The sequence below is a fragment of the Triticum urartu genome, chromosome 5A (genome assembly GCF_056163025.1).
Source record: "Triticum urartu cultivar PI428250 chromosome 5A, HENAU_Tu73, whole genome shotgun sequence".
NCBI lineage: Eukaryota > Viridiplantae > Streptophyta > Magnoliopsida > Poales > Poaceae > Triticum > Triticum urartu.
This window is the reverse complement of record NC_141877.1, coordinates 466,782,181-466,797,113: the sequence shown is the minus strand read 5'-3', so window position 1 is coordinate 466,797,113 and position 14,933 is coordinate 466,782,181. Positions and strand designations below refer to the sequence as shown.

The following is a 14,933-nucleotide window of genomic DNA, read 5'->3' as shown; positions in this document are numbered from 1 at the left end:
TGTCCGGCGTTGCACTGCGAGACTAATGCTGGAAAAGCACAAATAGTTTAAAAGTGCCAAAAAAGCTTGGAAAACCAAGAAACGTCAGTAAAAACATGACGTCCGAACAATATCAAGTGTTCGGTGCCAATCCGAAAATTGGTCTTAGAAAAAAAAAGAGTGCTTCTGTCGTGCTTTAACATTACACATCCGATCTCAAGACTTCAAGCGGGTCAGCCTATGGCTGGCTATTGACCACACACTCACGTCGAAAAAGGAGCGATAGAAAAAGACTTTGCAACGACCAAGAAGAAAACACATTTACTATAAAATAGCTCATATAAATTTAAGAGCCCCCAAGTGACTTGGGTGAAAGAATGATTTCATGTACCGAAGTACTTATATCATATCTATGTTCAACCAAACTTTAAACGTGTCTTAACCGACCGTCAGCTTCTCCCTCTTCGATCAAGGACCGAAAAGTGTTATGTACTCCATCGGTCGAGAATATCGACGGTGTTTCCAATAACCAGGCAATCAGGCCATAAGGCTGTAACAGACAAAGCGCGCTCAGGAAACTTATGCTATATTACTGCGAAGAGTAAGAAGCATCTTCGAAGAAAATAGTACCCCCACCGATACCTTTCTTCGGTGCTCATTGTTATTATGAGACTTGTGCAATAGATTTTTTGTACTCATGAGTTCCGTTGTGTGCCGACCATCATTGAATAACTATAAGAGCGCTAGCTTTCGGCTTCACCCAGTCTGAGGTCCGGCTCGGGTGACCCGATCATGACAATCGCAGAGGTGCTCCCTTTACTCCCTAGCCGAACAATCGGGAACGTAGGGGTAAACACAGGAGCGAGGAAACCCAGCTTGCAAATCGCTTAAGTCAATGTGGTGCATATTGTGACGTAATACACGAACAAGGAACGAAGCCGTACAAGTATAATCATATGCAACAGGAAAAGCTTCATAAAGGAAGCCCCCAAGTAAACGGGGTATTTGAATTTATGCGTCACAAACAAAGTTTGGACAAGGAAATTTTTTAGAAGCAACTTTTTTCCAAAAAAGTATAATGCTTGGTCGAACCGAACGCAAGTTAGAAATTAAAGCTTCGAGCATGAAAGCGACTTAGCTGGTTAATGTGTTCGGTATTGATGACGTGGTCCGAGCTTGATGCGGGACAAGGTGCCATCCCCCAAGCCGGTCCCAAGGTGGCGGAGCGAAGAGCTCAGCACTCCGAAGTGGTGACATAGCACGGTCAATGCAGGCCGGCAGAGTGATGCCGAAGTCCCCGGCGTGGGGAAATGAAGTGTTGACGAAGCCCCCCGTCCAGCCGAGGTGACGCCAAAGGATATAGTCCGGCTGGATCATTTTCCTGTACCACATAAAATAGTGCAAACCGGAGATAATAGTAATAATAAAAAAATTGTTGCATAATCAATAATTTATGCAAAGTGAGTAATAAAAGAAATATGGCCTGGCGCCGAAGTCAATGTCGATGCAGGGCGTCGGCGTGATGCGGTAAGGGCGTGGCAAAGCCTGAATTCACAGGTCAGTCCGAGTTCCGGATGCGGCATTTGCCGGACTATGTACGGAGACTGACCGGACCACCATGCGACCGTCGTTAATGCGTCCACCATTTGATAGACCTGTGCACATATGATGGACAAACCAGAGTAATAATTCCTTGGAAAAAATTGAACCCAAACAAGCAAAAAATACTAGGATTAATAGCACCTGGTTTATTTGTTGTAGCAATCCGAAGGAAGGTGATTCCCAAAATTGGGACACGATCCGCACACCCGTTACCGGAGTAGGTTGATGAAGAGATGATGAAGCCCCCGGTCCAGCCGAGATGTCGAAGTTGGTCGACGTGATGGACACTGGCTCGGAGGAGCAATAGTGCGGCTCTGCCAATGCAGGTCATGACGTGGTCAATGCCGGCTTGATGAAGTGACCGTGCGGCGATGCCGGTGTGCCCGCTCTGTGTAACCCGTGGGGCGGCGATGTTGGTGATGATTTATTCTTTGCGATGTTGAACTGTTGTTCAGCTTGCCGAGGTGATGTTCCGAAGAAGTTGAGCTCGGCTCAACAAAGTGACGACGTGTCTAGCGCAGGTTGGCAGCCGTGGAGCAATATTGCCGGACTGGTTTGACACCAGAATGATGTTGAAGATCATGTTCAAAAGATTTTTAGTGGGATGTGTTCGGGAACAAAACACAATACCCCATACAAAACTTCCTTCAAAAAGGATGTCCGAAATCCCGTTCATAAAAAAGACGAACTTGGGTCGGATTCGTTTTCGCGCAGAAAACAGATCCGAGAAGTGATGCACTAATCGGAAGGTTCCCGGAGTTTGGATGGTCGGATCGAGCTGAAATTTGGAGGGCTGGTAGATATAGGAATTCCGCAGCCGATCAACGGTTGGATCTTCCAAAGGACGTCCGAGCTAGAAGCTGGACACCACGCCCTAAACTCGTCCAGATTCCCGTCCAGATTTGACAGGGCTCCGGTATATCGCGGATTGCCAGAGATTCCCCCATCGGAACTCGACAAAATTTTCCAGGGTTGTTGTAGACCCAATTCCGCACAATTCCACCGAAGCAATCGTTAAAACGACACTCGAGGGGGCGGTGGCGGCGGATACAAGTTCGCTGTTCAGAAAAACAGTACGGTTGCCCGAGGGTAATGTTGACGTTGAGCCCGCGGGATCCCTGGATGATTCCTCCATGATCTTGATAGAGATCGGAGTTGATGTTGATGAAGGCCCTCATCCGAACATGACGATCGGAGATAGGGCGCAGTCCTTGGTCGAACCAAGGTGACCAGTCCAGCTGGTGACGAAGATGCCGAAGTCACAGTTGATCTGCAGGCGAGCCATCGACCTTTTGCCGAACACACAGCGGAGCTCTCAATGAAAGCACCAATGTCGGTGTCAAAACCGGAGGATCTCGGGTAGGGGGTCCCGAATTGTGCGTCTAGGATCGATGGGTAACAGGAGACAGGGGACACGATGTTTTTACCCAGGTTCGGGCCCTCTCGATGGAGGTAAAACCCTACTCCTGTTTGATTAATATTGATGATATGGGTAGTACAAGAGTAGATCTACCACGAGATCAGAGAGGCTAAACCCTAGAAACTAGCCTATGGTATGATTGTTGTGTATATTGTATATCTATCGACTAGCCTGGCCTCGGTTTATATAATGCACCGGAGGCCTAGGATAACAAGAGCCCTAGCCGAATACGCCGGTGGGGAGAAGTCCTTGTCTTGATCGCCAAGTCTTGTGGAATCTTCCTTGTATGCGGTAGCCGTTCGAACTGGCCCATGAGTATACGGCCACGGGGGTCTTCGACCCAATCTAATAGATCGGGAGACGATGTGGTGAGTACCCCCTAGTCCAGGACACCGTCACCCACCACTAGGCTTATAACCACAAGTGTAGCAACCTGAGTGCAACCGTTTGAACCCCCATGGGATGGCAATAAGGGTCGGTATGATTTTTGTAGGACTGTTGCATGTCCATCACTAGAATTGCAACGAAAAATATTTGTAACCCGATTATAACTACTTATAACTACACGTGCCACCAACCCGGCCGCAAGGTTTGCAACCCTGACTAGAACTATGATGGCCTCCAATGCGAGTGCAATTGGTGACAAGATTTTTTTTTCCTTTTTCCTTTTTTCATTTTTAATAATCATAAAATTCTTTTAAAAAAAGATGAACATTTTTATAAGACTTGTGATTCTTTTCCAAAAATGTGTTCTTTTTTAATTCATGATTTTTTCCTAATTATGAACTTTTTATAAGTTCACAGACATTTTTAAATTCAATAACATTTTTCCGAGTTGATGAACATTTTTAAAATACATGAGCAAATTTTCAAACACACAAAAGATATTTTTTTGAATTCGCAAAAAAAGATATCAGTGAACTATGTTTAATACGAGAACATTTTTTTGTTTCCAACAGGCCAAACAATCCACCTGAAACCCGATTATAACGATCATTCACGCAAAATGACCGATGTGTATTGCTGGCCGTACATATATGTGCACATGCAGAGTCTAATTGGTTTGGTGCTAATAATTGACATGCCAATTGTTGGCAAGTCTAAAAATTTGGCCCTCAATTGGTTGGCTACCAATTAATTCTTGCCCACCTCTCAAAAAGTTGCCAACTTTTGGCAACTTTTGATTTTGCCAAATATTGGCATACCAAATATTGGCAATGCCAAACTTTGGCAGAGAACCAAATAGCCTCGCAATCACCAGCTGTATCAAAGGAAAAGAGTGGCATTACATTGGTCACTGCACACGATATCTACCTACTACTCCCTTCATTTTTAAATATTTGTTTTTCTAACGATTTTAACAAATAACTATATACGAAGCGAAATGAATGAATCTATATTTTAAAATATGTCTATAATCCTAAATGCAGCGACTATTTACTGCAATAAGCGATCGCTGCGGGATGTCTCGCTGAAGAGTTTCGAGTAATCAGGCTGGCCCAGTTCACGCAGAAAAAGAAAAATAACATACCGGAGAAGCAATATTCGATCCCTGCTCTTCTAGCCACTGCGCCCAACTCTCGCTGGTGATAAGAATGAGATGCGTTCTGTAGTTGAGGCGAGTGAAGCCGGGTTTCCATTTGTTTTCATGGTTTTTTTCCTTTTGTTTTTCTTCGGCTTTTTCATTTTCTTTTTTGTTCTCCATTTTTTTACTTTTCCTTTTCCATTTTTTTCTTTCTTTTGTTTTTCTTCTTCTTTGGGATTTTGTTTCTTTTTTGGTTTTCCTTTAAATGCTTGTCCAACATTTTGTCAAATACTTGTTTAAAAGTTTCTTAAATACTTGTTCAACCTTTTTTCAAATACTTGTTCAACATTTTTATATACTAGATCAATATTTTTTCAAATACATGTAGAACATTTTTTTCAAACAAGTGTTCAACATTTTCAAATGCTTGTTCAACATTTTTTAAATAATTGTTCAACACTTTTCAAATACTTTTTTATATATATACTCCTCTTCTATACTTCTGGAAGTATGTACTCTCATCCTCAATATACCTCATATACGCATTAATTATACCTCTTTATTTTTCTCAATATACTTCATTAAATATTCTAAAATACCTCAATACGAGTTTTGTTGAAAAAATATCATCTGCGATGTACTTTTTGTAATATACCTTTTTCACGTACGAACATATCAGTATATACGTAAACATTTAAAAATATGTAGGCTCATGAATTTTTTTCATGAGACTCATTTTGGGATACCTAATAATTACTAATGAAGTATATTAAAAATAATAAAGAAGTATAAAAGATTCATCTATGTGGTATATGAGGAGCGGGAGTACGTACTCCCAGGAGTACACAACCAGTTATTCTTCACCCGAGGTAATCTTACGATTGCTTCCTAAATAAATTACGTTTAGAATATAAATAGTTACATGCATATTGATTTAATATGTAAAATTTGGTATAAAAAACAAAATATAGGTTATAATACTAGAAAAATCACATTTTAAGTATGTTTTACATTATATTTTTACATTCATAATTCTACGTAACATAAAATATTTTACAGCGAGTACATATTTTTCTTATGCTCTCTTTTTATGTATGAAATATGACAAAATTTATAAAACGTAAAAATACGATGCATTGATGTCAAAATTGAGAGGGGGTGAAGAATAACTATTCCTCACCCAAGATGACGAATAGCGCGACCCTGTATGTATATGTATATTTATATATGTATATATATATGTATATATATATATGTGTGTATATATATGTATATTTTTTTCAAATACTTGTTGACCATTTTTATATACATGTTCAATATTTTTTCAAATACTTGTACAATAGTTTTTCAAATAGTTGTTCAACATTTTTCGTATACTTGTTTAGAATTTTTTAAATACCAATTCAGCATTTTTCAGATACTGGTTCAACATTTTTATATATATGATCAAAATTTTTTCGTACAATAGTTTTTCAAATACCTGTTCAACATTTTTTAAATACTCATTTAACAATTTTAAAGTACTTGTTCAACATTTTTATATACATGATCAAGATTTTTTCAAATACATGTTCTATATTTTTCAAATACTTGTTCAATTTTTTTAAAATACTCATTGAACGTTTCTATATACATGATCAACATTTTTTCCAAATACTTGTACAATAGTTTTTCAAATACGTGTTCAACATTTTCAAATACTCGTTCAAATTTTTTTCAATACTCATTCAACATTGTTAAAATACTTGTTCAACATTTTTATATACATGATCAACATTTTTTCAAATACTTGTACAACAGTTTTTAAATATGTGTTCAATATTTTTCAAATACTTGTTCAATGTTTTTTAAATACTCGTTCAACATTTCTCAAATACTTTTTCTACATTTTAAAATACATTTTCAACATTTTTAAAATGTTTGTGGAAGAGTGTTTTTTGTAATTTATATATTTTAAAGTATAAGAAAAACTACAAAAATAAAAGCCAAAAAGAAAACAGAAAATATAAAAAAACTGAGAATCCTCCAACGAACCTGGGCCGGCCCATGTGAACTGCCTCTCGACGCGAGCGCTCTCCCCAGGTCTCGCTGAACGCGAGGGATAGAAGCGTCCCAACCTAAACGGCTGCAATAACGTATGTGTGTGCATGCCCATTTACGTTATGAACTTTCAACGTAATTGTTGTCCGCAATAATTACGTTTTTGCTATTTTTCAGGTAGCTATTTTTTTGTGTGTGCATGCCCATTTATGTGATGAATTTTCAACGTAATTGTCGTTCTCCTTCTTTCTTCCCGGGCGCACGAGATGGGAAGGCCAGACCTCGCGAACTTTGCCGGAGAAGAACCAACCCCACTCTCTATCTTAGAGGGAAGCAACAGCCCCATTATCTATCTTAGCGGTCGGGGGTGCTGGGGATCACCGGAGGTTTTTTCCGGTGGTGTGGGGCTTAGAGGGGTAGCTGGGGCGATGGTTAGCAATAGTGGTGGGGAGAGGTTGAGAGGAGGGGTGACGAGGCGGTGCGCGGCGGCGCCCGTCGGCCACAGGGGGTGGAGCAGACCGATGGGGCAGGGTAGGCCGACGGTTGCAGAGAAGGATGGATCAGATCGCGGCTTGAGGATGAAGTCGGTTGGGAGGAAGAAGACGGCCGAGAATGTATCCGGTGCACCCGCACTTGTGGTGCTACCAGTGCACCGGATGCCATAGAATATATTTTTAAATCTGAAAAAAAATCTAGCATTCTAACACAACATCAATGTACGATGTCACAAAATTTCGTATAAAAATTTGAAATGTTTTTTGAGCTATAAAAATGACAAATTTGACATCAGTGTAATAATGGGCCAAGTCTAAAGCCCAAGTTATGTTATGTACTATTCAGTGTTGAATTTGTCATTTTTTTAGTTATGTTTTAAATTTTGACTTGAAATTTTGTGAGAACCTACATTGCTATTGTGCGAGTGTGCTAATTTTTTTCAGATTTTTTTGAATTTTTAAAAGTACAATGTGAGTTCGGTGCACCGGTAGCACCACAAGCTCCCCGGAAGACGGCCTGTGAGCGGTTGGATGCGGATCGGACGGGCAGAAAACAAAGTGACTGGTGCGAAGCGTTCTTTCACGTACCTGACGTTTAGACGCTCCCCGTAATTATAGTGTATACTGTGCCGACAAAAGATACAAAATAGTGCCGGCGCGATAACTGCTAGCATGTCGATCTGTGCGCTATTTGAGCGCAAAGCGATCAAGTTGCGCATGGATGCTCGAGTTTCAAGTAGTCTATATATACAATATATCGGCGTGCTCCATGCTGAATCTTTGCGTATCAGAAACTATAATCAGTTCCACGTGAGTTCCAGATCAAGATTCTGATCTACGGGCCGCCCGAAGTTGCATATAAACAAACGCTGATTCGTACATGTGTGTGTGCCCTGCAAATTTCCCTCCAACCTGTACTTGTAGCAGGCTGCTTCCCTGACCCAGTAGCTATCGTTGAGCACTCCTGCTGCTGCTAGCAACCACAGACGTTGAGTGGAGCTCGCGCTCTGTGGTGTGTGTGTGTCAGTGTGTGGAGCGGAGCCTATCAGCTTCAGCCATGGTCGGGCGTATGGATGGAGCCAAGGGGGAGACGGTGTGCGTCACCGGCGCCGCCGGGTACATCGCCTCGTGGCTCGTCAAGCTCCTCCTGTCCCGCGGCTACACCGTCCGCGGCACCGTGCGCGACCTCGGTACGTGCCTGCCTGCTTGACTCCTTTTGTGCCCGTGCCCGTGCATGCGACCCCGCCATGGCGGTCTCGGCTCGGCGAATCTCCGGCCACCCCGACTTCCTCTACCACCTCCTCCGCGCGCGCAGCCACCGAGCCTGCTCCGACCCCACCCTCTCCAGATTTTTCCTTCTTTGAATGGGACACAAGTCGGTTACATCGGTCAAGGTGTCATCTACATAGCATGATCACCGTGGATCCAGATTCCGGTTCCCCGGAAAAGCTCGATCTTCTACTGTTGTTACCTGTTCTCTGGGGTTATCTGGACGTCTGGCTGATGAAGTAGCGTGGGATCTGGTGTTCCTGTTTAAGCTACTTGCGCTGATATACTTTGTAGCGCTAGACCGTTGGATCAGTGCACCCTCGATCGATGCACAAAACAATTGGCATATACGCCCTCCGTCCCAAAATAAGTTGCACTAAATGGGACACTTATTCTGGGAGGGGGTAGTATATATATTAGTAGTGTCGTACTATAAACAGATGAATAGTTCTGATAATGTTTCAGGTGAGAAGAAGACCGGCCATCTGAGGTCGCTAGAGAACGCATCTGAAAATCTCAAGCTTATCAAGGCCTATCTGCTTGATTACGACGCGATGGCGGCTGCCATAGAGGGATGCCAGGGAGTTTTCCATGTCGCGAGCCCGGTTCCTAAGGGGGATGTGATTGATCCAGAGGTGAGTCTGCACTTCGCAGATCTTGTGTACGACATGTATCGTCATTTACATTACAACTGAACATCAGACTAAGTATTCATGCCATACGTACACACAGGTTGAAGTTTTGGGTCCTGCTGCTACTGGTACGAGGAATGTACTGGAGGCTGCGTCCGCCGCCAAGGTTCGGCGGCTGGTCGTCGTGTCATCCATAGTCGCCGTCGATATCAACCCGAAAGATTGGCCCACCGACAAGATCAAAGATGAAAGTAGTTGGTCAGACAGAGAGTTCTGCAGGAGCAACGAGGTACTTTCACCGAATCTGGTGCTGTTAGGGAAGCACCAAATCTTGTTGTGAGCAATTAATAAACTTGTGATTTCTTTATCTTTGCCATGGCTCTGCAGGACTGGTATTCGGTTTCCAAGATCACCGCAGAAGAGGCGGCGCTCGAGTACGGGCGGCGGACCGGCCTGGATGTGGTCACCCTCAACCCGGCGGTGGTGTTCGGTCCCCTGCTGCAGCCAACGGTGAACGCGAGCAGCCAGTTCCTCATCTACTTCCTGAAAGGTGGTTTCAGTCATCACCTCACGCTCACAACCTGATGATGCACCGTGTGCCCTGTCCTCTGTTTCTCATCCTTTGAGCGCCGGTGCATGCAGGAGGCCCTGACCGGATGAGGGACAAGCTCTGGCACATCGTCGACGTGCGTGACACCGCCGACGCGCTGCTTCTTCTCTACGAGGCGCCCGAGGCCACCGGCAGGCACATCTGCGCCCCACATGTCATCACCGCCCGCGACCTGCTGGACTTGCTCAAGAGCATGTACCCTGACTACCCTCACATAAGCAAGTACGCAGGCCTCTTTATCCTCCTCTTTTCCCTCACTGGAATGCTGAAGCCCATCCCATCCCCAGCACTGGTTGACTTCATTCACTTTGGCAAAATTGCAGGGAAAGCATCAGTGACATGGATCACCCGGCGCCAATGACCACCGACAAGCTGAAGAAGCTGGGGTGGAGCTGCCGGTCGCTGGAGGAGACCATCACGGACAGCGTCGAGTTCTGCCAGAAGGCCGGGTTTCTGGACGATGTGGAGGGGGCGGGGCCATGCCGTTTCCCTCCTCTTTACAACAAGATTTAGGTTCAGCAAGAGCGAGAGATTAGGCACAAGTTCTACAATCATATCTTGCAGTCGGCTCACACCAATCCAGCGTCTCAAGTTGAAGGTGGAAGATGGACCATTCCTTTTGATTCAGTAATAAGGTCTCCCTCATTATAGTGAAAAGTTTTTCCCTGTCGAAATCAAGTGTTTATGCGCCAAACGCTATCTACCAAACGACATCCATATCCATATGGTGCATTTTAGAGCATCCCAACAACAGCCCTATAATAGAGCATTTCCTAACTATGCAGAGATCAATGTGTAATGATTGTGTTTGTATCCGCTTGATGCTTCATTTTAAGCTAATTAAATTCACCATTTGTGGGAAAAATAATAGGGCACCAAAAAGTTGTTAATTTGTTATTGGGCACCAAAAAATGCATTATGCATCAGCTGACTCCCCCCCCCCCCCCCCCCACACACACACACACAAACAGCAGCCCTATAATAGGGCACCAAACTATTGCCCTATATTGGGCACCAAAACCTTTGCAAATTCGATCAAACATGCAAACTTTAAACTTAGTTCGGATACAAACTTGAAGTTATCACAGTCAATGTCGGAGCCCGACTCGTCGTCCTCATTCACGTGCTCCTTCTCCTCCTCCTTCACCTCCTTATTCATCGTGTTGTTCCCCGATGCCGAGAACTCATACTCCACCTGCGCAAGGTGCGTATTTTTCACCGCAAACCTCATCATGCAACCTCATCCCAATGACTAACGTCGCACTAATTCAGAACAATCAGAGTCTCCTTCTCCGCGACGGTCGTCATCTCGATCTCGGGACCAATGAACTCCGCATCGCCTTGAGTCTTGATCCCGGGGAAGTTCAAGTCCCGCTTTGGCTGTTCGAGCTGCTAACACACCTTGTTCAAGGTGCGAGCGGCGATGTCTGGCTTGTCTTACTTATCGAGCCAATCCCACATGCCTTCATGCATGTTCCAGGTAGAGAAATGTCCGGAATCCAGCTGACGGGCGTCTTGGAAGCCGGTGGAGCTCCTCGGTCAGTGGTGAGGACGCAGCGCAATGGCGGCGGATACTTCGGCGATGATGGACAGAGAGAGGCGGGAGGAGTTGGATCTGCAGCATTGAGGGGTCGGCGGTGGCTTGATTTGGTGGCGCGGTGGATACAGTGGTTGCGGCAGTGATGACCCACAAGTATAGGGGATCTATCGTAGTCCTTTCGACAAGTAAGAGTGTCGAACCCAACGAGGAGCAGAAGAAAATGACAAGCAGTTTTCAGTAATGTATTCTCTGTAAGCACTGAAATTATCGGTAACAGATAGTTTTGTGATAAGGTAATTTGTAACGGGTAACAAGTAACAAAAGTAAGTAAGGTGGAGTAAGATGGCTCAATCCTTTTTGTAACAAAGAACAAGCCTGGAAAAACTCTTATATAAAGGAAAGCGCTCCCGAGGACACATGGGAATTATCGTCAAGCTAGTTTTCATCACACTCATATGATTCGCGTTCGTTACTTTGATAATTTGATATGTTGGTGGACTGATAACCCACAAGTATAGGGGACCGCAACAGTTTTCGAGGGTAGAGTATTCAATCCAAATTTATTGATTCGACACAAGGGGAGCCAAAGAATATTCTCAAGTATTAGCAGTCGAGTTTTCAATTCAACCACATCTGGAAACTTAGTATCTGTAGCAAAGTGTTTAGTAGCAAAGTAATATGATAGTAGTGGTAACGGTAGCAAAAGGTAACGGTAACAAAAGTAATGTTTTTGGTATTTTGTAGTGATGATAGCAATAGCAACGGAAAAGTAAATAAGCGGAGAACAATATATGGAAAGCTCGTAGGCAATGGATCAGTGATGGAGAATTATGCCGGATGCGGTTCATCATGTAACAGTCATAACCTAGGGTGACACACAACTAGCTCCAGTTCATCAATGTAATGTAGGCATGTATTCCGAATATAGTCATACGTGCTTATGGAAAAGAACTTGCATGACATCTTTTGTCCTACCCTCCCGTGACAGCGGGGTCCTTAAGGAAACTAAGGGATATTAAGACCTCCTTTTAATAGAGTACCGGAACAAAGCATTAACACATAGTGAATACATGAACTCCTCAAACTGCGGTCATCACCGGTAAGTATTCCGATTGTCACTTCAGGGTTAACGGATCATAACACATAATAGGTGACTATAGACTTGCAAGATAGGATCAAGAACTCTCATATATTGATGAAAACATAATAGATTCAGATCTGAAATCATGGCACTCGGTCCCTAGTGACAAGCATTAAGCATAGCAAAGTCATAGCAACATCAATCTCAAAACATAGTGGATACTAGGGATCAAACCCTAACAAAACTAACTCGATTACATGATAGATCCCATCCAACCCATCACCGTCCAGCAAGCCTACGATGGAATTACTCGCGCACGGCGGTGAGCATCATGAAATTGGTGATGGAGGATGGTTGATGATGACGATGGTGACGGATTCCCCTCTCCGGAGCCCCGAACGGACTCTAGATCAGCCCTCCCGAGAGGTTTTAGGGCTTGGCGGCGGCTCCGTATCGTAAAACGCGATGACTCCTTCTCTCTGATATCTTTCTCCCCGAAACCAAATAAATAGAGTTGGAGTTGGAGTCGGAGGAGCTCCAGGGGGCCCACGAGGTAGGGGGCGCGCCCTAGGGGGGCAGGCGCGCCCCCACCCTCGTGGACAGGTGGTGGGCCCCTGGCCTTCATCTTTTGCAGGTATTTTTTATATTTTCCAAAAAGTTGCTCCGTGAAGTTTCAGGTCATTCCGAGAACCTTTGTTTCTGCACATAAATAACACCATGGTAATTCTGCTGAAAATAGCGTCAGTCCGGGTTAGTTCCATTCAAATCATGCAAGTTAAAGTCCAAAACAAGGGCAAAAGTGTTTGGAAAAGTAAATACGATGAAGACGTATCAACTCCCCCAAGCTTAAACCTTTGCTTGTCCTCAAGCAATTCAGTTGACAAACTGAAAGTGATAAAGAAAAACTTTTACAAACTTTGTTTGCTCTTGTTGTTGTAAATATGTAAAGCCAGCATTCAAGTTTTCAGCAAATATTATAACTAACCACATTCACAATAACGCTAAGGTCTCAAGTTTACTCATATCAATGGCATAATCAACTAGCGAGCAATAATAATAAATCCCGGATGACAACACTTTCTCAAAACAATCATAATATGATATAACAAGATGGTATCTCGCTAGCCCTTTCTGAGACCGCAAAACATAAATGCAGAGCACCTTTAAAGATCAAGGACTGACTAGACATTGTGATTCATGGTAAAAGAGATCCAGTCAAGCCACACCCAATGTAAACTAACAATAATGAGTGCAAATGACATCGGTGCTCTCCAACTGGTGATTTTTAATAAGAGGATAATGACTCAGCATAAAAGTAAATAGATAGGCCCTTCGCAGAGGGAAGCAGGGATTTGTAGAGGTGCCGAAGCTCGGTTTTGAAATAGAAGTGAATAATATTTTGAGCGGTATACTTTCATTGTCAACATAACAACCAAGAGATGGTGATATCTTCCATGCTACACACATTATAGGCGGTTTCCAAACAGAATGGTAAAGTTTATACTCCCCCTTCCACCAACAAGCATCAATCCATGGCTTGCTCGAAACAACGAGTGCCTCCAACTAACAAGAGTCTCAGGGGGAGTTTTGTTTGCAATTATTTTGATTTATTTTGCATAAAGCATGGGACTAGGCATCCCAGTGACCAGCCATTTTTCTCGTGAGTGAGGAGAGGAGGTCACTCCTCTTGAGAATAACCTGCCTAACATGGAAGATACAGACAACCCTAGTTGATACATGAGCTATTCGAGTATACAAAACAGGATATTTATTTGAAGGTTTAGAGTTTGACACATACAAATTTAGTTGGAACGGCAGGTAGATACCGTATATAGGTAGGTATGGTGGACTCATGTGGAATAACTTTGGGGTTTATTGAGTTGGATGCACAAGCAGTATTCCCGCTTAGTACAGGTGAGGGCTAGCAAAAGATTGGGAAGCGACCAGCTAGAGAGCGACAACAGTCATGAACATGCATTAAAATTAATCAACACCGAATGCAAGCATGAATAGGATATAATCCACCATGAACATAAATATCGTGAAGGCTATGTTGATTTCGTTTCAACTACATGTGTGAACATGCGCCAAGTCAAGTCACTTAAATCATTCAGAGGAGGATACCACCCTATCATACCACATCATAACCATTTCAATAGCATGTTGGCACACAAGGTAAACCATTATAACTCATAGCTAATCAAGCATGGCACAAGAACTATGATCTCTAGTTGTCATTGCAAACATGTTTATTTATAATAGGCCGAATCAGGAACGATGAACTAATCATATTTACAAAAACAAAAGAGGTCGAGTTCATACCAGCTTTTCTCATCTCAGTCAGTCCATCATATATCGTCATAATTGCCTTTCACTTGCACGACCGAACGATGTGAATAATAATAATAGTGCACGTGCATTGGACTAAGCTGGAATCTGCAAGCATTCAATAAACAGGAGAAGACAAGGCAATATGGGCTCTTTTGTCAGATCAACATTTATGCATATAAGAGCCACTTCAACAATTTAATCATGATATTCTCCTATCGACCCCCAAAGAAAAGAAAAGAAATAAAACTATTTACACGGGAAAGCTCCCAACAAGAAAAAGAAGAACAGGAAATATTTTTGGGTTTTCTTTTTAATTACTACTACAAGCATGGAAAGTAAACTAATTAAAAGCTACAACTAATTTTTTTTGGTTTTTCTTAAGGTTTATTAAACACACAAGAAGAAAGCAT

At 43.1% G+C, this 14,933-nt stretch overlaps 1 protein-coding gene across 1 annotated transcript; it reads left to right on the top strand.

Moving 5' to 3' along the window:
* The first annotated feature begins 7,945 nt into the window (after positions 1–7,945).
* LOC125509804 (cinnamoyl-CoA reductase 1) lies at positions 7,946–10,357 on the top strand. Its single transcript, XM_048674829.2, has 6 exons — positions 7,946–8,250; positions 8,795–8,964; positions 9,062–9,250; positions 9,349–9,511; positions 9,604–9,793; positions 9,895–10,357. Exons 1-6 carry the CDS (start codon positions 8,118–8,120, stop codon positions 10,082–10,084), a joined length of 1,035 nt encoding a protein of 344 aa, XP_048530786.1. The 5' UTR covers positions 7,946–8,117; the 3' UTR covers positions 10,085–10,357.
* Positions 10,358–14,933: the final 4,576 nt, after the last annotated feature.

Coding starts and splice junctions, on each gene's coding strand:
- LOC125509804 (XM_048674829.2), top strand. CDS start 8,118: ATGGTCGGGCGTATGGATGGAGCCAAGGGGGAGACGGTGTGCGTCACC. Junction 8,251..8,794: donor CGGCACCGTGCGCGACCTCG/GTACGTGCCTGC, acceptor ATAATGTTTCAG/GTGAGAAGAAGACCGGCCAT. Junction 9,512..9,603: donor CCTCATCTACTTCCTGAAAG/GTGGTTTCAGTC, acceptor CGGTGCATGCAG/GAGGCCCTGACCGGATGAGG.